Source organism: Felis catus, chromosome A2 (genome assembly GCF_018350175.1).
Source record: "Felis catus isolate Fca126 chromosome A2, F.catus_Fca126_mat1.0, whole genome shotgun sequence".
NCBI classification, from domain to species: domain Eukaryota; kingdom Metazoa; phylum Chordata; class Mammalia; order Carnivora; family Felidae; genus Felis; species Felis catus.
This window is the reverse complement of record NC_058369.1, coordinates 146320228-146344680: the sequence shown is the minus strand read 5'-3', so window position 1 is coordinate 146344680 and position 24453 is coordinate 146320228. Positions and strand designations below refer to the sequence as shown.

The 24453-nt window shown below is 46.8% G+C and overlaps 1 protein-coding gene across 2 annotated transcripts; it reads right to left on the bottom strand.

The window, feature by feature from the left end:
* Positions 1–1267: 1267 nt before the first annotated feature.
* Positions 1268–23056, bottom strand: CPA2 (carboxypeptidase A2). Of its 2 annotated transcripts, none has more exons than XM_003983050.6 (11): positions 22925–23056; positions 20739–20820; positions 19933–20067; positions 19039–19134; positions 17229–17330; positions 14580–14678; positions 13119–13229; positions 11898–11988; positions 10130–10329; positions 7966–8050; positions 1268–1502 (listed from the first exon to the last, which is right to left on the bottom strand). In XM_003983050.6, the coding sequence occupies exons 1-11, from the start codon at positions 22987–22989 to the stop codon at positions 1315–1317; spliced, it is 1254 nt and encodes a 417-aa protein (XP_003983099.1). In that variant the 5' UTR covers positions 22990–23056; the 3' UTR covers positions 1268–1314. The 2 variants fall into 2 exon arrangements, with proteins under 2 accessions (XP_003983099.1, XP_044908692.1); XM_045052757.1 differs by lacking the exon at positions 1268–1502 and adding an exon at positions 3451–3599.
* Positions 23057–24453: the final 1397 nt, after the last annotated feature.

The following is a 24453-nucleotide window of genomic DNA, read 5'->3' as shown; positions in this document are numbered from 1 at the left end:
GCTTTATTAGGACTCTTGTCCTGTCAGCAGTGAAACTGAACTCCCACGCCCACCCTGGTCCATAACGAAGGCCGGGCTCTCACACAGATTTCAGCTCCGAAATTAGTAAAAAGAAGAGCTGAGAGCTGAATCGGCAAGAAATGTGAACTAAAGAATCAAGTACCCAGAATTCCAGGCAAGCTGAAATTCACTTCCCACCCTTTCTCCCAGAGAAAACCATCCACATGAAGAAAATCTCAATCGCTAATGGAAGTGAATGGCTAAAAAGAACATATAGAGAATCTGAGAGCCCAGGCTTGATGGGGCAACCAGGAAGAAGGAGTGTCACTTGTTTGAGTCCCCACTTGCTTTTATAATGCAGCACACTAGAAATTGAAAAAAGCAAAAGGCACACAGCACCTAGGATAATGCTTGGCACAATGTAGTTGTTTAATTAGTGTTTATTGAATAAATGAACTCGAAAGTCCCTTGCTAGCTCTAAACACTACTCTGTTAAGGTGAAGGAGCTGACACATGCCACAACACGGTTGAGCCTTGAGGACATTATGCTAGGTAAAATAAGTCAATCACAAAAGGACAAATCCTATATGATTTCATTTATAGGAGGTACCTGGAATAGGCAAATTCATAGAGACTGAGACTCGAATGGACGTTACGAGGGGCTGGGGGGAGGGAGAATGGGGAGTTATTGCTTAATGGGTATAGAATTTCGGTTTGGGATAATGAAAAATCTCTGGAGATGGGCAGTGGTAACGATTGCACAACCTTATGAATGTACTTAATGCCAGTGAATTGCATACTTAAAAATGGTGAAAATGGGGGTGACTGGGTGGCTCAGTTAAGCATCCGACTCTTGATTTCGGCCCAGGTCATGATCTCGCCGTTTGTGGGATAGAGCCCCTTGTTGGGGTCCACACTGTCAGCACAGAGCCTGCTTGGGATTCTCTCTCTCTCTTTCTCTCTCTCTCCCTCTCTCTGCCCCTCCCCTGCTCATTCTCTCTCTCTCTCTCTCTCTCTCTCTCTCTCACTCTCTCTGTCAAAAGAAATAAACCTGTAAAAAATCAGTGAAAATGATCAATTTTATGATCTGTATATTTTGCAATTAAAAAAATTTTTTAAAGGATGTTGGAAGCTTTTTACTCAAGACGGATTTTTTTTTTTAAGATGAAGGGGTAACCTAAGTGGCTTACTATGTTTTAGGGCAACATAAATCAAAGAAATAGTGCTCCTAGATCAGGATTGGAAAAAGGAATAATCACAACCCAACTTTGCTTTAAACCAAAGAACTTTTAATGATGTTTATTCCCCAGAGCCCTAATAAGGGTGGTCTCGCACATGCTCCATGATGGTCTTCAAGCCAAGCCAGGTCTCTTCAGCTGTAGGCAAGATCTGATTGGCTGGCAGGAGGAAGCCATATCGACCTGTGTCCCTCAGTTCAAAGGCAAATGAGTATTTGATGCCATAGTCATATGACCAGTCAATGCTTCCTCCACTGGCTTGGTCTGAAGGGCAAATGAGAATAAAGTTTGGTTATGCTATTCCCGCTGGCCTCTCCTGCTATCAACCTCCACGTTAAGTTTCACCATTACCAAAGATAAGTCAGACCCCTATCTTCATGGACCTTGAAAGCAGAGAGAGCTTTGTAGAGGATCACACTTATGAAAAATTACAAGATTAATCTGAAAAGCAAAAAGTTATTTAAATGGACGCTATATTTAGCCTTCCTTTGGCATTTTTAGGAGCCTCTGGCTTCATCTACCCATTTGGAATCCTGCCTGCTCTCCTCATTGGCATCTTCTACACCTTAAGGAGGCCACACCATCACTTCCTTCTTTAGAGGAGTGCTAGGTGTAGACATTATTTTCTCTTATGGGACAGGAGGGATTACAAATAGAGTAAGAGATTTGGCCCCTGCCCTCCCTCAGGGAACTTTCAGCGTAAGGGTGGAGGGAGTTTTATTCTGATACCAAATAATATGCCCAGCACCTAAATGTGATGGGTTATATCAATAAAGTGATGTGCACCTGTGTAACACGTGGCCGCTGACGTGACAGATGACGAAGGAGGGTGGCATTAGCCTACAAAGACTTAATGGCAATCATGACTCAGAAGATCTGAGCAATGGATGAGCTCTGAAGCTCCTCCCAGGGAAGGTAGGTAGAGGTCAAATGGAAGAAACGGATGGGAGAGATGAAAGAAGTCACCTAGCCCCTAAGAATGGGGCTAGACAGGGGCTCCTGGGTGGCTCAGTCAGTTAAGTGTCCAACTCTTACTTTCAGCTCAGGTCATGATCTCACGGTTCACGGGTTCAAGCCGTGCGTCCTGGGATTCTCTCTTTCCCTCTCTCTGCTCCACCCCGTGCGCGCGCGCACACACACACACACACACACTCTCTCTCTCTCTCTCTCTCTCTCCCCCAAAATAAATATATAAAAAATTGTTTTAAATTAAAAAGAAATGGGGCTGGACAGACAGGGAGACGAGGGTGTTGTACCAGGGAGAAGTAGAATTAGTGGTTACTGTGTGAACTGACACTATAAACACCTGTGATTTGTGCCTTGGCCTTCACCCAGATGGTTGCTGACTTGAACCAAATCCCCCAGGGTACCAAAATTACTAACTGATGCTACGTGACCCAGCCTATCCCACTAAGAGGCCCACAGTGGACGGAACCCTGGCTGCAGACTGAATCCTGATTCTACAGATCATTCGCTGGGGGACCTACGGCACGTACCTCTCTGACTCCCAAAGGCTTCATCTGCCAAACGGGTATAATATTACAGTACTTACCTCACAGTGAGAAATGCAGTGGGATAATATTATGTGTCTGACTCCAACACCTGTTGAGCACCTACTAACTGTGTTAGGTACTACGCTAAATTGGTTAATTTAATCCCCACATGGGTCACAAGGTAGATACTAGTATTATTCCCATTCTCCAAGTGAGGAAACCGAGGTTCTGAGGAATTAAGTGAGGGAGCTGGGATAAAGTATGCAGAAGAAGCGTTCGATAAATTCCCGTTGTGATTGGAACCATCATCGTGAATAAATGACTACGATCCTATCAAAAAATCTGGACCACATTAAAGAGACGAGGTACCCGCAGGGGAGTAATCCCCCAGGAAACTAACCAGCAACATGTATATAATGCCTTAACGCTAGTGAACACTTTCATTCCACGTTCTATCTTTTGAGCTTCTCAACAAGCTCTTCTTGTCTTGAGCTTCTCAACAAGCTTCTTCACAGAAGAACAGAAAAAATAAATACATAAAAAGGGAGAATGAGTGACCTGCCTGCGATCACCTGGTTTCAAAGTGGCAGAACTAGGACTCAAAACCAGGCCTCTCCCCCCAGGGTCTGGGTTTTTCACCAACTACCTCTCTAAGAAAGAACTCAAGTAACAACACCTATTGTGGTGCAGTTTCTCAGAGCCCTTTCCAGGTGAGAAACTACCCAGGAAATGTCTCACCCACCACAGAAGTCCAGCCACCTCGTGGGTGGAGTGAAGCAGGTGTTCAGCCCAGAGCTACATACCAATCTGGGGCAGGAGGCAAAAGTACTTAATTGAGCCTTGTTCTTAGAGGCAGTGCTTGTCCAAGCTGGAAAGAGGCCAGAATCAACGAAAACAGAGTCAGCTCTGGGCAAAGATACAGCCAGAACTTGCCTGACCATTAATGGTCAGGCTCCAAAAGATCCGACAGCAAACCCTATGCTTGTCTGATACTTGCTCATTTATGGGGCACCTGGATGAGCATCTGCCTGCGGCTCAGATCTTGATCTCCCGCTTCATGAGTTCGAGTCCCACCTCGGGCTCACTGCTGTCAGCACAGAGCCCACTTTGAATCCTCTGTCCTCCTCTGCCCCCACCCCCCCCCCCCGCTTGTGCACACACACCCTCTCTCCTTTTCAAAAATGGTTAAACATTTAAAAAGAAAAAAAAGGAAATATCTGGGGACACCAGGGTGGCTCAGTCGGTTAATGTCCAGCTCTCGATTTCGTCTCAGGGCATGATCTGACGGTTTGGGCCCCGCATCAAGCTCTGTGCCGACGGAGCGGAGCCGTCTTCAGATTCTCTCCTCTCTCACTCTCCAATAAACTTTTTAAAAATAGAAATATCTGTAACCTTACCAAGAAAAGCACAAAAAACCTCAGGCTTCCGAGATCTATCTCCCTTGTACACACCTCAGATAAGAAAGATGAAAAACTAGACTCCTTATAATAAAATGGTTGAGATCCCATGTGGGGGGACATATGATGCCATTTTGCTGACATTCTGAACTCTAGCCTCCACTCAGAGGCTGCCAAACAGAGAAAACATGCATTCCTCAGCCTTAAGTGGCCATGATGGCCTTCCTCCCCAGTGCCACCAGTCGGAGAGCTCTGCTCTCTGGAGGTCCCTCTGCCAAAGGAGAGGACAATTCCACATGGAACATGATTTCAAAGGTCATGATTTAACAGGACAACTGTAGGGGTACCTCGGCAGCTCAGTCGGTCAAGCATCCAACTCTTAATCTCGGCTCAGGTCATGATCTCACAGTTCGTGAGATCGAGCCCACATCAGGCTCTGCACGGACAGCGTGGAGCCTGTTTGGGATTCTCTCTCTCTCCCTCCCTCTCTCTGTCCCTCCCCTGCTCATGCTCTCTCTCTCTCAAAATGAATAAACTTAAAAAAAAAAAAAAAAAAGTCTGGGCAACTGGAAGCAGATCAGTCTTCCCAGAGAATAGCCTAAAACAATATGTAACAATAACTCCAAATCTGTTCATTCAACATTTGACTTGCTAATCTTGCCTTAGGAATATACACCAAAGAGATCATTTAGAAGACAAACAAGTTTGTACCAACACGTAGTAGCACCATTTAGCAGACAATACAAAGGCCCAATAACCAGGATACAGCGATGTAACGGAATAACAAGTACCTAGAGTGGAAATACATAAAACTATACAGGAAACAACGTTAACTGAAAAAAACTGGACACAAAATAGAATATAGATGTTGATTACAACTAGATACATTTGTGTTCACTGACAAGATTACTGACGAAATTGAAAGAAAATATGATGATTATTGCCATTTCTTTTTTCTATGAAGCCTTTTATTCTTAAATTTTTTTTTTAACATTTATTTATTTTTTAGACAGGGAGAGACAGCATGAACGGGGGAGGGTCACAAAGAGAGGGAGACACAGAATCTGAAACAGGCTCCAGGCTCTGAGCTGTCAGCACAGAGCCTGACCCGGGGCTCGAACTCGCAGACCACGAGATCATGACCTGAGCCGAAGTCGGATGCTTAACCAACTGAGCCACCCAGGCACCCTGCTGTGAAGTCTTTTAAATGTATCATAATAGCAAAAAAAATAGAAAAGAAAAACCACCAACTGGAAAAAAAAAAAAAAAAGAAACTTTCATGATCAGTAGTTTCTGGATTTCCATCAATTGTTCTAGATATGGTAAGTCAACTATTCCTCCTCCGCTCTCCGAGACTCCCATTGAGAAAACCATGACTAACAAATGTGCCTTCCCTTGGATTCCCACCACCCCCCTCCTACAAATGGAGCCGTGCTGGTGCCTCGAGCATGCTTGCACACTTGCTCCTCCTAGTCCAGCCTGATCTACCCACCTCTGCTGGACTCCTCTGGCCCCTCTTCTCCTCCACTTGGGAACGGCACTGCCTTGGTCACTTCTCCTCTCTCCCGTATCTCCCACCTCTCCCTCTCTATCGGTCCTCTTCCCACAGTCAATGAGTTAGGCTCTCATCTCAAAAACGAAGCCTTTCATTCCTCTCTCTTTCCATTCTCATCTCAGATCCTCCAAAGAGCAGTCTACTCACCAGACCTCCGCTCTCCCCCACCCCATGTACTCCTCCCCTGACCCTCACCACGCTTAGGAAACAGCTTTGGTTAAGGCCACCAATAAGCTAGTGATGAAAGTCCAAAGGGGGAGCCTGGGTGGCTCAGTCGGTTAAGCTTCCGACTCATGGTTTTAGCTCAGGTCACGATCGCACAACTCCTGAGTTCGAGCCCCACAACCCGGCTCTGCACTGACGGTGCAAAGTCTGCTTGGGATTCTCCGTCCCCCACCCCCGCTCTCTGCCCCTTCCCCACTCATGCTCTCTCTGGCTCTCTCGAAAAAACAAATAAGTCAACATTTCAAAAAAAATCCAATGGTAAATGTTCTGTCCTTGTCAGAGTTGACCTTTCTGTACCCTTTCGTCACGGTTAACCACTGCCTCCTTTCCAACAACTGCTCCTTCCCTGGTTTCTGAAACACAAGCTTCTTGGCCCCTCTGCCCAGGCCCACTGTGTGTCCCTCCCTCACTAACCCCTTCTGTTGTCCGACATCTTGCTCCCCTCCTCCACCCAGGGCTCTTCCCTCCCAAGTGATCTCCTTGCTCTCCTGTTCCAACCAGACTCTTACGTCTCTCTCCAGAATCCCAGGGCCACGTAGCCCAACGCCTACAGGACATCCCCACTTGAAAACGCTACAGTTCTCTCAACCTCAACTTGCCCAGATCTAATGACCCCTCGGTGAGAAGCTCTCCCTTCTAATGAACGACAAAAGCCTTTTGGTTTTACCTGCTTAATGTCCGCCTTCCGTCCTCACTGGCACTATACTAGCGTGGACCACCATTTCTCCCTGAACAATTCCTACTCTTCCTGCAGGGTGTTTGTACTTCCAGCCCGCCACACTCCGTCCTCCACACTGCTGCTGGTTGTGTCTTCTCTGAAGCACAAAGCCTCAGCGCACTCACTGCCGGATGAAAACTCTCCAAAGGCTTCGAGAACCCTCTGGGTTAAAACCTAGACTTACCATGGCACGCAAAAACCTGAGCGCCCCGCTCCCCTTGTTCCCACTTTTATCCCAGCAGTCCCAAATCTCCTTGTGGGTCACAGAGCCCATTCTGCACGTTCTGACTTCCATGCCTTTGCCCCATCCCTTTCTCCTCCCCCGGCCATTTGGTGAGCTGCCATCAAAATGCTGTCCTCCTCCCATATGTGGCTTTTCCTGATTCTGCCACTGTCCAATCCTTCCAGCTGCCTACCACTTTTGTGCCACGTATAACCCACTGCTGCACACAGCACACTGAAGCTCGTTTGTCTTCCTGTTCGTCTCCCACGCTAAACAACGAGTTCTCTATGTCTGTAGTACTTGGCGCAATGATGCGCACACAGTAGATGCTTAGTAAATGTGTGTTGAGCAGAGTGCGTGCCTGTAAGAGGCATTTGTTTCCAAAGGATCCCCGGGCACGGGAGCACTGGGAGACTCCTGAGCATTCGACTGTGGGGTCCTGAGTTTCCGGGTCTGTCCCTAAGGCAGTGGGGGATTCCTCTGGGGGACTCAGAATCTGGACGGATGCGTTAGGCTTTCCCACAGCACTGCAGTTTCCTGTTTCTAGCCCAGTGCACTGTGGGAGAAGGGAGTCTCAGAAAGCCCGCCGGCAGGCTCCCCAGCTTTACTCCTGACGCTGCCGGTATTCCTGACTTATCCTCCCCTCTGGCTCCCCAAACGGTACCTGCACAAAGGACTGCGACAGAGGCCATCCACTAAAATATCGGGGTCCTTTTAAAAAGCCGCACCCATTCTGTCCCCACACCCAGTCCACAGCACCATCCCTCTTAGCCAAGAAAGGGATAATTAATAAAAGCGATAACGTAGGACCAAGTCTGGACAAAAGCTTATTTTTCGGCAACAAGATTCCACACGATGACAGCGAGCTGTAAGGATCGGGACGAACAGAGAGGAACGTACATAACTCAGATATTTAAGAAGTTCTCTGTTCCAGATATCACCTAATAAGTATCCCATGGGAGGGACCTAGCCTCACAGAGGGAAACTGGGCAACGCCGGGTGCCATGCATGAAGACCTCTCCATTTCCCATCAGGGCATTGCAAGGCTCCGGCCCAAAACCACATCGTACCTGCCATAGTACCTGGGTCGTTTGTGAAAACACATCAGATACTTACAGATGACTGAGCAGATAGATCCCACTTTGTACTTGGTGCCATGCAGGCTTGTCAGAGATCGGGCAGCCTTTTGGGCCACTTCATTCTAGAGTGAGAGAACCAAGGAAAGGTGGATGGATAACACTTGTCGCTTGAAGAACGGATGCCCAATAGCAGAATGTAGCACGGGGCAGTCTGATTAACTGGACTCCGGTTAACTTAGGCTTAAGCACCATGCCCTTTCGTTTCGGCCATTTTCACGGAGAAGCGAGCACTAGCTCACTTCTGTTGGCTTGGAAAATACAACACGAAGACCTTCACTGTGTATGTATTCTTCCAGGTGTTTGCAACAGCTACACCAGGGTCATTATTTTGCCACCAGCTCTCCTTGCTCAGGGGTGTGGATGGAAATAGGGTGGGAGTAAGGGGCTAAAGAAAATACATACTGACCCCAGGATGTACCCGGGAAGTGGATTTTTTTTTTTTTTACTAGATCCCTACGTTGGCTTCCTTCCCTATGATTGTCTCTTTTTCCAAGAAGTAGAGCTCAGCAAAATATTTTCCATTATTTGAGGGTTCCAATTTTGACTGATTGAGGCTTTACTGTCCTTGCTAGGGATAAATGTAAGGTCTTGAACTTGGGTCCAGGAAAACAACCGTACAATTACCAGATGGGGGAAACCTGGCTCGGCAGAATCCTCAGAGAGCCTGGGGGTTTCAGTTGTCAACAAGCCCAACGTGAGTCAACGGCACGATGCTACTGCCAAAAAACTAACGTGACCCTCAACTGTTTAAGCAGAAGTGCACGGTCTGGATGAGGGCAGTGATGGTCATGCTCTGCTCTGTGCTGGTTAACCCACGACCCAAGTTTTACACTCACTTCTGGGAGCTGCCCTTGAAGAACACGCACAAACCAAAGCATGTTGGGAGAAAAGCAACCAGAATGGTGAGGGAACTTGGGACCATGTTATGAGTGCTTGAAGGAACAGCAGGTATGTAGTAGGGATATGGAAAACCCTAGGAAAAGCAGGTTATCACTCTTCAAGTAATTAACGGATTTGCTTCTTTTCAAAGGGAAACAAACTTGCTCTACGGAGCAAGGTGAAAAACCAGGACTGGCAGGTAAAAACCATTAAGGAGAAGGATTTGGGTCTCCATAAGAAGAACTCAAACAATCAATTATACCCCAACATGGAATAGAATCCCTTGGAGGCAGAAAACTGTCCAAACACAGGCTGGATGACTACCAGGCAGAGATGTGAGCACCCAGTTTGGATAATTTAAGGTCATCTGGGTCTACGAAAAGTACCTTTTAGGTTCTTTTCAATCCTAAGGTTCTCTCTGATTTGACCTTGAGTGGTAATACTCACCATCAAAACCCTGAAAATTGCCCTACAGGGCTAACGTCCAACTGACGAGATGGGAGATACGCCTGAACTGGAATAATTTATTCCATTTCTGCCAGGAGCTGCCGTCAATAATGCATTTGAAAGTAAACTGACCAAAAAGTCCCATCTCAGGGTTTACCTCTAACACATGGGTCTCGAAAACCAAGCCTAAAAGCCAAATTGGGAATATCTGCACATTCTCTTCAGCTGGAGATAGCTCTTGCTGAATTATAAGTAGCCCCCGAGATGTCACCATCTGACTTAAGGCCACCACCATTTTGCTCATTCTGAAACAGGAGAGATGATGGAAGGTAGCAGGTTGGGCAGGCTGAGTGTTTTATGCCCAACATCACACACCGGCACAGCATGATAACCGGTCATAGAGCCGAAAGCACCAGGAAGGTATGAGGCACAGAGCTGGGCGACAGTATTCCCTGGCATACAACAGCATCTGACTACAGAGCTAAGAGCCTCGGGTCCAAATTCAAGTGGGTTATTTCCTAAGCAACAGAGAGCACATCCTGGGAATTTATGGTCAAATTTAGGCTCCTGCTCATCTGGATTAAGGTAACAGGAATCTCATGAATTCTATTTCCCAAAGAAACTTAATTTAGGAAAGTCCACAACCAGTCTTTCAAACATCTGCCAGTATCTCAAACTTCTCAGTAGTTGGACCTATTCATTTGTAACCTGTCACTAGCACACCCCCATCTCAGTACCTGACTGTACGACTGAAACTTACTTGTCCACACAATGGACCTTCGTGGCTGAGCTGAAATGAAGTTTCAGAAACTTACCAGCTCATCAAAGTTATCAGGCTTGGTACATGTATACCCAAAGGGGAACATCAGCAGCTGAGAATAGCTATGGAGGGTAATGAAGGCCTTGATTCTCCCATGGCTCTTGATGAAGTTCACTATGGATTTCACTTCAACTTCACAGGTAGCCTGGGGTCCACGGTAGGAATCAGAGCAAGGGTTCTGGCTGGCTCCAGGTCCTGATGGGATGCAGAAGAAGCCCAGTAGAAACAGTGAGCTTTAAGGAGACACCATGTGGATACATTTACCATGCATCACTAAATTCTTCCTCTGGAAATCAGAGCAAGGTTGTCCATGCACTACACCGAGTTGCTGTCTAAGGGTACAGGGGAGGCCAAACTGAAGTGATTCTGGACACATCTCTCTTCTTTAGAAATATGGTTCCTCTATATGGCAGAAAGAGCTATCAAATTAGATCATCTCCTCTCTGTGGGAGTCGTTGGAAGAAAAGCTAGATTTAACATTATAGATGGAATTCCTGCCTTGGGTGGGAGTTGAGCAAGCTCTTTTCTGGGATTGCTTCCAATTCTTAGCGTCCAAGAGTAGAAGATTCTATGCATCTGTACTTCTAAATCACAAAGCCACAAATGCAAGGAACCCTGACACCCTTTTTGCGGTGAGGAAATCACTACACTTGACGACAATGAGGCCACCTTTGGCCTTGATTTTCTCAGCAACTAGAGTTACTCGTGACCACCAAAGTGGTCCACTATGACCTGGCCAGGGCTCTGAATGCTAGAAAAACTCCGAGGGGCTGGGTAGGGGCTGGGACTCCCCAGGGTCTCTAAAGGATATAAACAGAGTATAAATACAACCTGTCACTTTATTTCAAGATTAGTTAATAAGAACAATAACATTTGGGGGGGGAGGGAGCCTGACGTTGAATTCCTGGGCGTTGCGCGGTATTTTAGATCGTATGCTTTGATTTTTTTTTCCTACGCTAAAAAAACTATTGTAAAAGCGATGAATGAAGTTGCCACTCATCCACATCCTGTCACAATTCCCTAGTGGGTCCTTTCTTGGTTCAATAATTCTCATTAATTCATTCGTCTGACAAATATTTAGTGATCGCCTAAATCATGCCAGACCTGTACTACGTATTAGGGATAGTACGATGCAAAAGACAGTTCCTAACCCCACTGTTACCAGGCCTAATGAGAAAAATACAAACAAATTTCAATTCTGTAATTAGAGAAACACAGGGGTTTTAACTGGTCCCTACAAGCATAAAGGAGCCCCCCAACCAGCCTGCCAAAAAATTAGAGCCACGAGTCAACGAGACCAGAGCAGCAAGCCAGCATTTTCCCTCTGACTCTGTTTTTGAAAATCAATTTCCTAATCCTATTTGTACTTCTTTTTAGTTTTATTTCTCGAAACATCCAGAGATGATGTAATGCTTCTCCTCTGAGTAGATCCTAACCCCCTCTAGTGGTTGGTCTGGAGCTTCCTGAGGCCTCCCGCCATTGTGCCGAGTCTCGCTCTGAAAACTCAGAAGCGAAGCCGAGCTGGGCTACAGCTTGTGGGAAAACTAAGATGTGAGACAAAATATATTAAATGCTGCTCAGAGATCTGGGACAGCGCTGCGCGCCTGTGAAGGGAAGGTACTTAAGTGTTTTTTAAATGGGTTTTTAAACGGCTTCAATCCTGAATGGGCTTAGCAGGCTGACGACACTGCACAACCATGCAAAATAGCCAGTTGGGCCAGACAACTTCGGACCATCCCTGGGGGGCAAGGCCCGGCGCTCACCTCCAAACCCTGCATCCCAATTCCGGTTAAGATCAACACCAACACAGCGGCTTCCGGGTATCCTGGACCGATTCTTCCGCCACATACGATTCTTTAAAAGCCAACCGAAAAGAGAACACAGAAAAAAAGAAGGACCGTCACTCAGCCTGATGAGAAGGTCCCTTTAGAATTCTGTTAATTTCCCTTGCTTCCTCCCGGAAAGGTCCCTTCGGAATGATGCTAATTTCCCTTGCCCACAGAGGTGGCGAATAGTCCTCCTCCAGGGTTCTGCCAGGAGCTTCTTGGTCATTTCACTGAGACGAGCAATAATCCCCATCTCTTCAAGTCAATACCTGCCAAACCATTTTCCATAGAACATCAGTTCTCTTAACAATAACAGAGAATAAAAACAACAATAAACAAAGCGGGGAGACAGCAAGGGTTCTGTGATGGAATATTTCAGGAAAATATAGAGCTAAATTGGCTAATTTACTTCAGCACTTCTAGGGTTTTTTTGTTTGTTTGTTTTTTTTAACACTTTCATGTTTTCTACGATGCTCCAGGAGGGGGATACAGTAGGCGGTACTTCCCAAACTTGACTGTGGAACTCTCTATTCATAGGGTATCTGAGTACTAGTATTTGTACGAGTTCTTTTTAAACGCCCGTTGGAAAACACTACCGTACTTGGCTCCCTCCAAAAATAAACCTGAAGCTCTGATTCACTCTGAATATATGTGGGGTCACGGTTGCCACAACGGTGTTTTGTAATGAGACTTTAAATGAAAAAAGAAAAGAAACTACGTAACTCCTTTTAGTGATATTACAGAGGATTTCTTCTACAGATTGTAAGTAACATGCTGAATGCATTGTACTGCCTACCCAAATCCTACTGCAATCTAATTGTCAGCAGGTAACATCCGCCTCCTCTTTTCTATCAATCCCACCACAAAAAACGCAGAGAGACTCGGAACAAATCTCCTAGGTGACTCACTGTGAACGCTGAGCGCTAATAGCCCAGCCTAACCGCTGAAATGGGCTCTGACCGCGGCAATATGTAAAGACATCATGTGCTGGAATAAGAGGTGATTATAAACTCCACTATGTGCCTCCATCCAGGGCCACTACTGAGAAATTAGTCATTCCACTTATGGTAAATCAAGAACAGAAAGATTACGTTTGTTTGTTAAAGTCCTACGCATCTCCATCAATTCTTACTGAAGAAGAAAAAGGTCCAGGCTTACTTTGGTTTGAGAGAACACATATCCATCGGGGTTTGTAACCGGCAGCAGGAAGATATCCATCATGTCCAAAATGGAAGTGATGGAGACATCATTTCCATAACCAGAGGCAATCTAAGCAGAGACAACAAATATGTCAATCTCACACTCCCCTTTCACCAGGGAACAAGGGATGGAATAGTAAGACAATGTGGTTTTTTTTCAAACATGAACCAGATCCCATGACCATGGTCATGACCATGACCAGATACTGCTGGTCAATGAGAGCCTGCCAGGACTACAGTCCGGTCTCCTGCAACGCTCACGTGTTCAATACGTCAATGTCGATACTTTTATCTCTAGTCAGGATAATTTACTTATATGAAATAAAACGCAGATATCACCTATCCATTCTCTCTCAAAAGCAGAATTCTTTCTGTTCATTCTGGGAAAGCACCTCGCAATGGCGTTGTATGGCTTATAGGGGAGCTAAGAACCAAAGAAATGTTTTTCAGTTTTTTCTTCGTCGTCACATAGGCAGGCTTTCCAAAAGTACTCATGACAAACAACAGATTACTTAAACGCGTAGAGACTTTTCTGAAGATACAGAGAACCGGTTAAATTCCATTTGGGGAATTAAATTTCTACTTGCCATCAATTGCAGTAGGGCTGGAGTTTCTGCTGGATTAAAATTTATTCATTTCCTGTGCTCAGCCATCCTAAGGCATTATTATTCAACTGTTAAATATCCATTTCATAATACCCTAAAGGTAACTGCATTTTAATTGAAGGGAAAAATGCATCAGTCGGTATGCACGTGGTTGCACATGCTTGAATGATCTGATGTGGATTGATTTCCTTTGCTCATGAATTAACATTCTGATTTATAGCGTGTCATTTTTGAATTACTTAAGCAATACCAGACTAGGTCACACCCAGCCCGGTGTCCTGACTCTAATTCCAACGAACATGTGGAAGAAAGGTATTGCCACACTCCGCCTTCAAAACCTGATGTGGAAACTTTTCAGAAAAACCCAAAAAACCCTTCGCTAATTTCACTTTGGATCCGTAGGCCAGAGTAAACTCTTCTAGCACCCATTTCTATTTTCCACCTGAGCCCCTTTGGTGATTTTGTAGATTTCTAGCACAAAGTCCCTCAGCCCTCACGGCTCCAGGCAGCGAAGCAATTTTTCTCTAGTCTGTTCTTATGCTGAAATCTGACTCCTGGGGTCCTTATACTTACCACCCTCTCAATCTCTTCTGGCGGTGTCTGTTAACCGAGCACACAGTGGCCGGCAGGCCCAGGGACAGTGCAATACCGAAATACCAAAAAAGGTTGAATGGGCCTGCTTCCTGCCGGTACGTCAAGAGAAAGCCTCGCCGAGAGCATCGGCGTTGCCCGTTCGGATCACAAAGACTGTTGTGTGTTTGGGTGGGGCCTAACCCAGAAAGTCAAAATCATCGAGGAATTTTAGGAAAAACGACCTTATTTGCTGTCCACAGCGCAGTAGCTTGGGTAACCCACTCGCGAGCATGGATCCCGGCGTCTAACCAGATGGCCGGCTTGTCTCCTCCGGTGCTGAACTGTGAGACAAGCGTAGAAATGTGAACGGCTCCACCTCTGCGGGCTCCTGTCCCCCCTCTTTTCCCCCAGGGGCCTTGTCTGTCCCTCGTTCTGTACTTGATGTGATCGAGAGAGAAGGAGGAGGTGTAGACAGTGATGTTGTCAACTAACTCTTCCCATTTCACGTGATTTTCCTGGCCCCGTGCTTTTACCGTAAGTTTAAATGCGAGCTAACAAGAGGGCGTGGACTTTCTTTTTGATGTTTGTAAAAAAAAAAATCGTTGCGGGTAACGTAATGACATGAAAACACAGGTTCATCATTTGGGGTAAATTTTCTAAAACAGGTTACAGACTAGTGCGATGCCATTTTGATTCTCTCGAAAGGCCGGTTCATGCATGTCTATATACGTATGCACACGACCATCTGAAAAAAGGAAGAGGGGGAAGAAGAGAGAACACAGACATAGCAAGATACACAACAAAATGTTAACACCGATCACCCAGTAGTTGTGGAATTAGGAACCTGGGGATGCTTTTCCTTTTTTGTTTCTGTTTTCCAACTTGGGCACCGATTGTGTTATTTCTGTGATAAAAATGCTTGGGATAACCTTTCGAGCCCTTCATAGAAGCAGAATAGGTAGTAGGCTCTGGAGGTGTTTTCCAGAGTTTAAGTTTTATGACCTAAGGGTCTCAGTTGTTTTTTTTTTTTCAACGTTTATTTATTTTTGGGACAGAGAGAGACAGAGCATGAACGGGAGAGGGGCAGAGAGAGAGGGAGACACAGAATCGGAAACAGGCTCCAGGCTCTGAGCCATCAGCCCAGAGCCCGACGCGGGGCTCGAACTCACGGACCGTGAGAGCGTGACCTGGCTGAAGTCGGACGCTTAACCGACTGCACCACCCAGGCGCCCTGGTCTCAGTTTTATTTGGAAGAGTGGCTTTGTCAATTGGATAAGTAAATGGGAAGGAAAAGAGAATGGTTGTTTGCACCATCAACTTCTGTCTCTGTGCTGCATTCTAAACATAGCAGATAAGGTAAATGAGAAATGCAAATCCTTGCTAAAAATTACATTTCATGGGCTTTGAGAGTTTTAGTTGAAAGGGTTTCATATCTTTTCCTCCAAAGAGCTCAAATGTAAAAAGCGGACCTTTCAAAAAAACACAGAACATTCTCAACCACGAACCACCCTAGATAAGAGAAGGCCAGGACAATCCAAGGGGGAGAAGAATCTGGGATTTCCTGGCCCAATGGTAGCAGTAACACAGAAAAGGAAATTTTTTTTAAAGAAGGTAGTAAATATTAGCAAATGTACCACGGTGTCATAAAATAGGCAAACCACTCCTCTCAAGCCTGCTTTGGGAGAAACACTCTGGAGAAATCCATCTGTCCCAATGAGTCCCTTGGTTCTCAGCCATAACATTTCCAAATTTAGTAGGGAGTTGTGACATTATCTTTCTGTTTTTCTTTCCCTCTCTCTCTCTCTCTCTCTTTCACAAACTCTTTCTAGGAAACTCGGAAATAAATTTCATTCTTTCTGGGCAAAGTGCAAAAGCTTGAAACTATCAGCACTAAGACTGTCAGAGGTTACACGCTGGAGTAAAACCCTAACCCTTTTCAACTAGCACCATGAAAGAAAGGAAGGAAGGGAGGAAGGGAGAGAGGAAGGGAGGAAGGGAGGAAGGAAGGAAGGAGGGAAGAGAAGGAAGGAAGGAAGGAAGGAAGGAAGGAAGGAAGGAAGGAAGGAAGGAAGGAAGGAAGGAAGGAAGGAAGGAAGGAAAAGAAAAGCCTTCGTTTTCTGGGCATTTGCCTGCGCAGTTAAGTTGCCCTGTCATTCTCCTTCTAGCTGCAGAAACGCTTCTGTTTTTTAAATGCAGCTCAGGCAAGTACTTGGCGCTTTTTTTCTTTGTAAATCTCTGACTTTAAAAATGAGAGAGAAAAGAAAAAGAGAAGAGAAACAAGGTACAGAACTCCTACCTTGATTAATTACAGAATACCTCCCCCATCCTCCCCTGCTCACCCCAAGGCGGCCCCCCTACGTCCATCCCCTCGCCCCCCCCCCCCACTCACCCTGGGGCCCACACCACCTTCTCCAAAGCCCCCACCTCATCGCGGGGCCCGCACCGCCACCCCCAACCTTCCCTCACTCTGGGGCCCTCGTCATTTCCTCCACCACCCCCTCTCACCCCGGGACCCTCGTCACCTCCTCCATCCGCCCCCCTCGCCCCGGGGCCCGCACCGCCTCCCCCTTCCTCCGTTCCTATTGGCGCGTTCGCCTCTGGTTCCCGGCGAGTGAATCTATCAAGATGAGAGCATTAATTCACTCCTGCAGACCTGCGTCAGCTTGCACAGGAAAGAGAAAAAAGAGAAAGAAAGGGGGGGCGGGGGTTGTGGGGAGCTGGATACTCAAAACCAGCAAGGACCGGTTAGGAGGGGGAAAAAAGGGGGAAAGGGGAAAAAAAAAAAAAAAAGGGACCCGCTCTGCAGGCAGAGCCAGGACTGACGGCCCGCCTGGGAGGAGCGGGATTCTAGAAGCCTCTCGGGAGGAAAACCCACGGCTGCACCTGTGTACCTTGAGCACGTTCATGGGCCGCTTTTCAAAAGAATGGCCAATGTTCACTTTGCTCACTAGACCGGGGTGCTCGGCAACGATGTTATCCATTGCTTGGGAAATCTGCAGTGTTTAAGAGGAACAAACATACATTTGCAAATGAATGACGTGACGCCCCCGTGAGCGACTTTCCCCCCCTCCTCCACTCCCACTCCCTCCGGGCCCCGGAGAGGGCCGCGCGGCCGACGCCGCAGGATGGCGGACGCGGGTAGCGGAGGGGAGCGATGATGAGTCACCGGGCGTCTGCAGGGGCCGGCGAGGGGGGAGCCATTTTGTGGCAGCGGAGGCGGCTCGTTCCAGTTTCGCGCTTCCGACAAAATGGCCCTTGTCTGGCCTGCCCGAGGCCGTCCCCCCGCCCAGCTCCGCGGGGCAGCGTCCCCCGCTCGCCCTCCCTGGCGGAGGGCCGCGGCTACCAGGGGCACCCGCAGAAAGGTGGCTTTGGAGGCAGCGGGGCGGGTTCAGGCCAGGGGCGACGGGGCGCCGGCCCGTGAGGCGCGTCCGCCGCCGGCTACCTCGGGGCCCCTCTCGGCGAGGCTGATGGAAACGCTGCGCCGCTGCGTCCGGGGCTGGGCGTGAGACGTGTCCGGAGAGTGACCGGCGGGCAAACCAGCCCCTCCGGCCGCTGCCGGCGCCTGCTGCCCGCGGGACCCGGACGCCGGTGTGCGAGGCCCGGGGAGCGCCTTGCTAGCTCCGCTGCCTTTCCCCCTCGCTCTCCCCAGTGGTTCGCAGCCCCTTGTCTGAAAGCCGTCGGGGCCTTGCGTATTTCAAATAAAGAATCGTGGCCGCGTTTCGTTTTGGTGTTTTAGTTTCAGAAGGGTCGTGGGAAGCGTGTGTTGCACATGATACACGTGGCCCGGCTCCGTGTTCGAACACGTTTCGTACTGCCGGCGGTGAAACCAATGAGTAGCAAGGCAGTTGAGGGCAGAGTTTGTCCCCAGATGCGTTTAGGTCGGGTCAGCTTTTGCCATCGGATAAATCAGGGGGGACGACTGATTTCAGGGTTGTTTGCATTTAGAATTGGTGATTTAGGGGATGAGTTCCTACCAGATCTCTACCCCCGCCCTGGCTCTTTCCTATTCCCCCGCCTCTCCCTGTTCCCCTCCAACCCCAGCTCCCCACCCCAGCCCCACCCCGTCTGGTCACCCCCTCCCCTCCATTCCCCCACTCCAAATCAGTTAGTGCAAATAGACCCCCTGTGGACCCTGAGAAAAGCTCCGTGTCACAAAGAGGCAAGTGCGGTGCGGCCCTGCCCAGGTGTCCAGGGGGCAGCTTGTGACCCAGCTGGAGGAAAGGGGGCATTCTTCCAGCCAACAGAAAAGACAGCAGAGACCTCACTAGCCTCGGCTCCTAGGAGGTCTGGGCACATTCGTCAGGCTGGGAGACCCCACCCTCGGCTGGCAGGCAGAGGTGTCTGTCTTCATCAATTCCAGCCATGAAGCACAACTCTCAGGTGGCTTCGTGGGTAGCACAGGTCAGAAATTGGCCAAGGGGCCTTGAGGGGAGAGGCTCATCAGTATGAGCGGCTGTGTGCTCCCTGAAGACAGTCCTAGACGGTTCCAAGTAATGGAATGGCTCCTGGAATGGGTATGTGGGCTTCAGGTCCTGCCTTAAGGCAGGGACACTGACACTGGCTGTGAAATCCCAGAGAAAATTGGAGAAGTTAGGAAATAGTATGAGAATACTTGCCATTAAACCACCAGGCCGAAGCAAAAGCCTTGTCATCAGAGGAGAAAATGGCCCATTGCTCCGATACTCATTTTGAAACACCTACCTCTTCCAGAGTATGATAAGCCTCAAAGTTGAAGTTGCCATTCCGTTCTCTTCTCTGATTGAGTAGCATTTCTTCGTTCTCTTTGTCCAACAGAACCTAAGATAAAACCAGTCACACTTCTGATTAGCTTATAGCCATGCGTTTGCATCTACAGCTGTGAAGGAAATGCTAAGACCCCGGTCCTCAGTCCAAGCATCCTCTTCCGGTCCTCCAGGCTCTGGGGTCATGCCTTTCCCCCTTTCTGAGAGCACCCTGAAAGGGGAGGAGGCATTAACGGGACTTTGGGGCCAGCCAGATGCTGAAAATATAGGATGACAGTCCTGCGGTTGCCTTTCTGGGCACCCAGGGCCCGAGTTAACCCCCAATTAAAAACTAAATGAGGGGCGCCTGGGTGGCTCAGTCAGTTAGGCATTCAACGCTTGATTTTGGCTCAGGTCCTGAACTCACAGTCCCTGGGTTTGAGCCCCACGTCGGGCTCCGCGTTAACAGTGCGGATCCTGCTTGGGATTCTCTCTCTCCCTCTCTCTCTGCGCTTCCCCCATTCGTGCGCACACGATCAATCTCTCCAAATAAATACATAAACTTAAATTAAATGAGTGACGTTTTACTTTTATTTACTTCAGCCAACATGCTTCGGTTTGCGCTCGATGTTTCATGCCAGGGATTCTCTTTTGCCCTTTCCCTCAAATTTTTTTTTTTTATTACCATATCCCACTCATGCCAAATGCAGACGGGAGAGGGACGGTGCCTCCCTACCCACTCTGCAGGGTAGCCCCGATGGCAGGAAGGCCCTTGTGGCGCCCACAGGTCCTTACCCCTGGCAGAGGGTACTCAAGGAGAAAAAAGGATGGACCTTCAGTTCATGTGGACCAGCAAGGTCTGTGGAATAAATACCTGAACATCTTCAATCATGATGGAATAAGCAATTCCCTGGGATTCCAAGAAGACTTTGACCGCCTGGACGCTGACAAAGGGAACTCGGACATGGGCTGTCTCCCCTGGGATGGTTGGTGATTTCCAGAAATCAAGCTGGAAGGGGTAAAAGGCCAAGGCAATACATGGGTCATTCCAGGGAAATGGACAGCTCAGCATGGATAGATTTCCAGAAATCAATTTGTATCCATTTTGCCTCCAGCCCACAAGACTAGAATCACTATGGAGTCACTGTGATATGGCGAGAGGGTCTTTTTTTTAAATATCCAAGCATGAACATATGTGTTATATTGTTTTTCCCCCCTGTGGTTAGATATTAAAACTGACAGAAGGCAAAGATTATTTAAAACTATGGCAGTTTTTTTTAACAGTTGACATTCAAGTGATCCAATTCATTTCGTAACAGAACATTAATACCGTAAATTATTGGAGGAGGGAAATAACGCATTAAAGCTGTTCGGCAATTTTTCGAAGTAACTTTCACGTTTGATCCCTCTTTTCACTCGCACAATAAACCTCTGAGATAGAAGAATGGCATGTTTATCCTCATTATACTGAACGGGATCACGAGACACAGGGGAAGCAGGTGACTTGCCCGATGTCACAGACTTGAAACTGGAGCCTGGGTTTTCCACACCCCGGCTCCAGGAGTTAACATTTCACACCATGTCAAAGATGAGCCACAGTCCAAAGTAAGAGATCCAATCATCATGTCTAACTGTGCAGTAGTCATGTGGCAAAACAGAAAGTCCCTGTAGGACAGATACCTGAAGATGTTCTTCAGCCTCCAATTCCACCAGATGTCTTATTTGTTCTTCGTTCCTTGGTATGACCTCGAGAACCTGGTCCCTAAGGATATTAACCAGACATGACCTTAAAAGCAAACCCTGGACACCGTTTCCTGTTGCGTTGCGCCTGCTGTTAGTCTCCGCACATAGGAAGGAGGTTAATGAAGCGGTTAATAATCTCTTTGACAATCGAGAAACTAATAAATGGTATACTGACCCATATCCCCAGAATGAGGAGTTTACTTCCCCTGAGGAAATGGTATCTAGATAATAATTAAGAGGTGTACCTACTCCTAGCAGGAAGCTTGCCATTAAAGTTACCTTTCCTTTAGCTAATGATTATTTCTAAAATAACACCTGCTGGTCATAAAGCAATAGCTTTGAAAACTCTTTCTGCCTCTCAGAAATGAGGTTGGGGCTTTTTTTTTTTAAGTGGAATAATTAGTTTGGTGCTTGTGAGAGAAATCAAATTCACATCTGGGTAGACCTAGGACGTTTTTGTTGTCATTAACTGAAATGTATCAGAGTGCCGTCTCCAAACCCCATTCACGTGACCCAAACTTGGGGTATGCCAAAGACGATTAGGATGCTGAAAAATCATGGTGTGCTTCTCACTCCATGCACCCATCCACACTTTATCCTTGATAAAGGATATCAAGGACACCTTGGCAGGAAAGAGAAGTTGGAAAACAAGCCAACGCATATCCTTAGAAAAGAAATTTGGGAGTAGATCTGGATTTGTATAAGCCCTTCCTCGGTGGTGGCGGTTTGCCTTCTACCGCTTTCTCCAAGTAGGCTGACTTCCTGAGTCACTGCCCTGAGCATTTGTGCAGTGGGGAAAGGGTTGGTATAGAGCCATATACAAGGACCAGAACCCGGGTCTTCTGAAACCAAGTGCCGTGCAAACTTCCAGTGAACGCTAGCAAAATAAGTAACAGACTGTGAGATCTTCAAGGCTCTTCTGCCTCCAGGTATTCACCTGCCACATGATCTGAAAATTCTTCCATTTGAGTCTCATTCCTTTTGGTTAGTGCACAGACGCCCAGGAGTCCTCTTTTATAAGGGGAAGGTACTGAGCAAAGTACTGCTTTGGGCTAATGCTTACTGGTCTGTGTTTTGAGGAATAGTAACCCTTTAAGTTTCTCCGCACGTTAAAAAAGAAAAGTGGGGGGGGCGCCTGGGTGGCGCAGTCGGTTAAGCGTCTGACTTCAGCTAGGTCACGATCTCGCGGTCCGTGGGTTCAAGCCCCACGTCAGGCTCTGGGCTGATGGCTCAGAGCCTGGAGCCTGTTTCCGATTCTGTGTCTCCCTCTCTCTCTGCCCCTCCCCCGTTCATGCTCTGTCTCTCTCTGTCCCACAAATAAATAAACGTTGAAAAAAAAATTAAAAAAAAAAAAGTGGGGAGGAGTTTGATGATCAAAAAAATGGGTAAACGTACCAACCTAGATCCCTTCTTATAGATTTACAATGCATATGAATTTAGTAAAAGTCACTAGAAATCCCATAGTTTGTTAAACCCTCTGATTCCCAAATTTATTTGACCACCCACTTCTTTGGGTCAAATTTATTTGACCACTTCCTTAACCCCCTGGAACACTCTCCAAGAAATGCTGCCTAAAACCTTTCATAGGATCTTGGAACCAATACACTTGGGAGCAAAGGTGAATCCTACAAAGCCATGAGAGTTGGATTTGGGCTGAAATCTGCAGCGCCGGTTCTCCGACTTCATGAGGTTCCATAGCTGGGGCACTCGGTCTGAAGGGCAGATATGGAGGATGGAGCCCAGAATGGCTGGGAGGAGGTCGTAGGAGAGTAACCCATCACTTACTGAGATGCGCTGAGACAGTAGGCCAAACAGCTTGATTTTCACTGATGTCTGTCATCCCTACCTTCTGATCATCAAGGGATGTGAGTAAATACAGAGAGAAAAAGGTATATGCGTTCAGATTTCACTTTGTTTTTTCCTTTAAATGTCATTCATCTCTGGGGTTTTTTTTGTTGTTTTTTTGGTCACTCATTTCTGTTATTCCCACTATCCCCTCTCCAAATCTAAGAGGACTTCTCTGAAAATGCTGAACACTTACACCTTTTTATTCTGCCACCATCCAGTGAGACTCTGTGAATCAGGCCACAAAGTTCAAAGAGGCACCAGAAGACATAACTTACCCCACAAATGTTTCTCGACAGTAGATATGCCCAAAAAGGGCACCAAAAACCAAGATCAACTTCATGGTCGAGGGTCTTCCCGAAGTCCAGAATCCAGTGTCATTCCTGAACTTTATTTATAGGGCCCATGGCCGAGGCTGATCTGTAGGCAGTCTAAGAACTCAAGTGAATGCCCACATGTTAAAATTCCCACCTGCACGTCAAATTCTCAAGGTCGTAAACACCCACCTGTGTGATATCGCCAGTTCGTACATTTTCCATTCCCACCACGAGATAACAAATTTCGATGGAAAGAAAACAAAATTGCTAGAGCATTCCAAGGGCAAATCATGTATTTATGATTTCGAACATAAAGTGCCACCAACTCTGACCAGTGATAGAAGCCAGATTAGTAGACCTGAGGTTAAAGTCCTTTCTGGGTCTCTGGCTAAACAAAACAAAACAAAACAAAACACCAAAAACCAAATCACAAAAAAGGGCACAGCATTTAGGCTAATCATTCAGGCATCCTGTCTATCACATTCCATTAGTTTGCTCATTTGTTTATTTTTATAACGTTTACCCTGAAATGCTGCAACCATTCAGTCCACATCTGCTGAATCTCCCTGTAGAGGTGGCCCATTCCCATCCTTACTCTATATTAAAACAAAACAGAAGGCCTTTTAATATTCAATTTTGGACTCTTTCTAAAGTGATCCATCAGCATTTGTAGCAAATTGATGTCCTTGTTTCTGCGCTTTTTCCCAAAATGAAAATGTCTTTCTGATTAGGACAATGAAAGTGCTTGTTATAGAAAGTTTGGGTAAAAAAGTGTGTGTTATTTAATCACCCACGGTTCCTCCACCCAGTGAAAAGCATTTGGTGTATACCTTTCCAAATTTTGTTCTATGTTTTAGAGCTTCCCCTTGAAGATTAGATGGTGCCATACATTCTGGTTTTTATGCAAATGTTTTTTTGTTTGTTTGTTTTTTAATGTGTATTTATTTATTTTGAGAGGGAGAGAGCATGAGCAGGGGAGGGGCAAAGAGAGAGACAGAATCCCAAGCAAGCTCCAAGCTGACAGTGCAGAGTCCCACACAGGGCTCAGTCCCACAAACCACAAGATCATGACCTGAGCTGAAGCCAAGAGTCAGACACTCAACCTACTGAGCCACCCAGGCGCCCCTGAGCAAAGGGTTTTTTAAACAAAGGTGATCTTCCCTTGTCTATAAACGTAATTCTTCATTAATCTGACTTTGTTCTTCATTGCAAAAGAAAAAGAACTACCGATTTTTAGGAATCATAACTTTATTGCATTTAATCATTCACACACATTATGTTCAGCCCAGCAAGAATACACCACGAAAAAGACACAAGGAATATTTCGTCTGTCCTCTGCATCATTGCTGGGTTAGAATTCTCAAGTACCAGCTTGCAGGGGAAAGCTGTGTGTGTGTGTGTGTGTGTGTGTGTGTGTGTGTGTCTGGTTTCAGAAACTCCTGGATTAACATGTTTTCTCATTCTCTTGGGTGTCAGGGAGAAGACAGAAA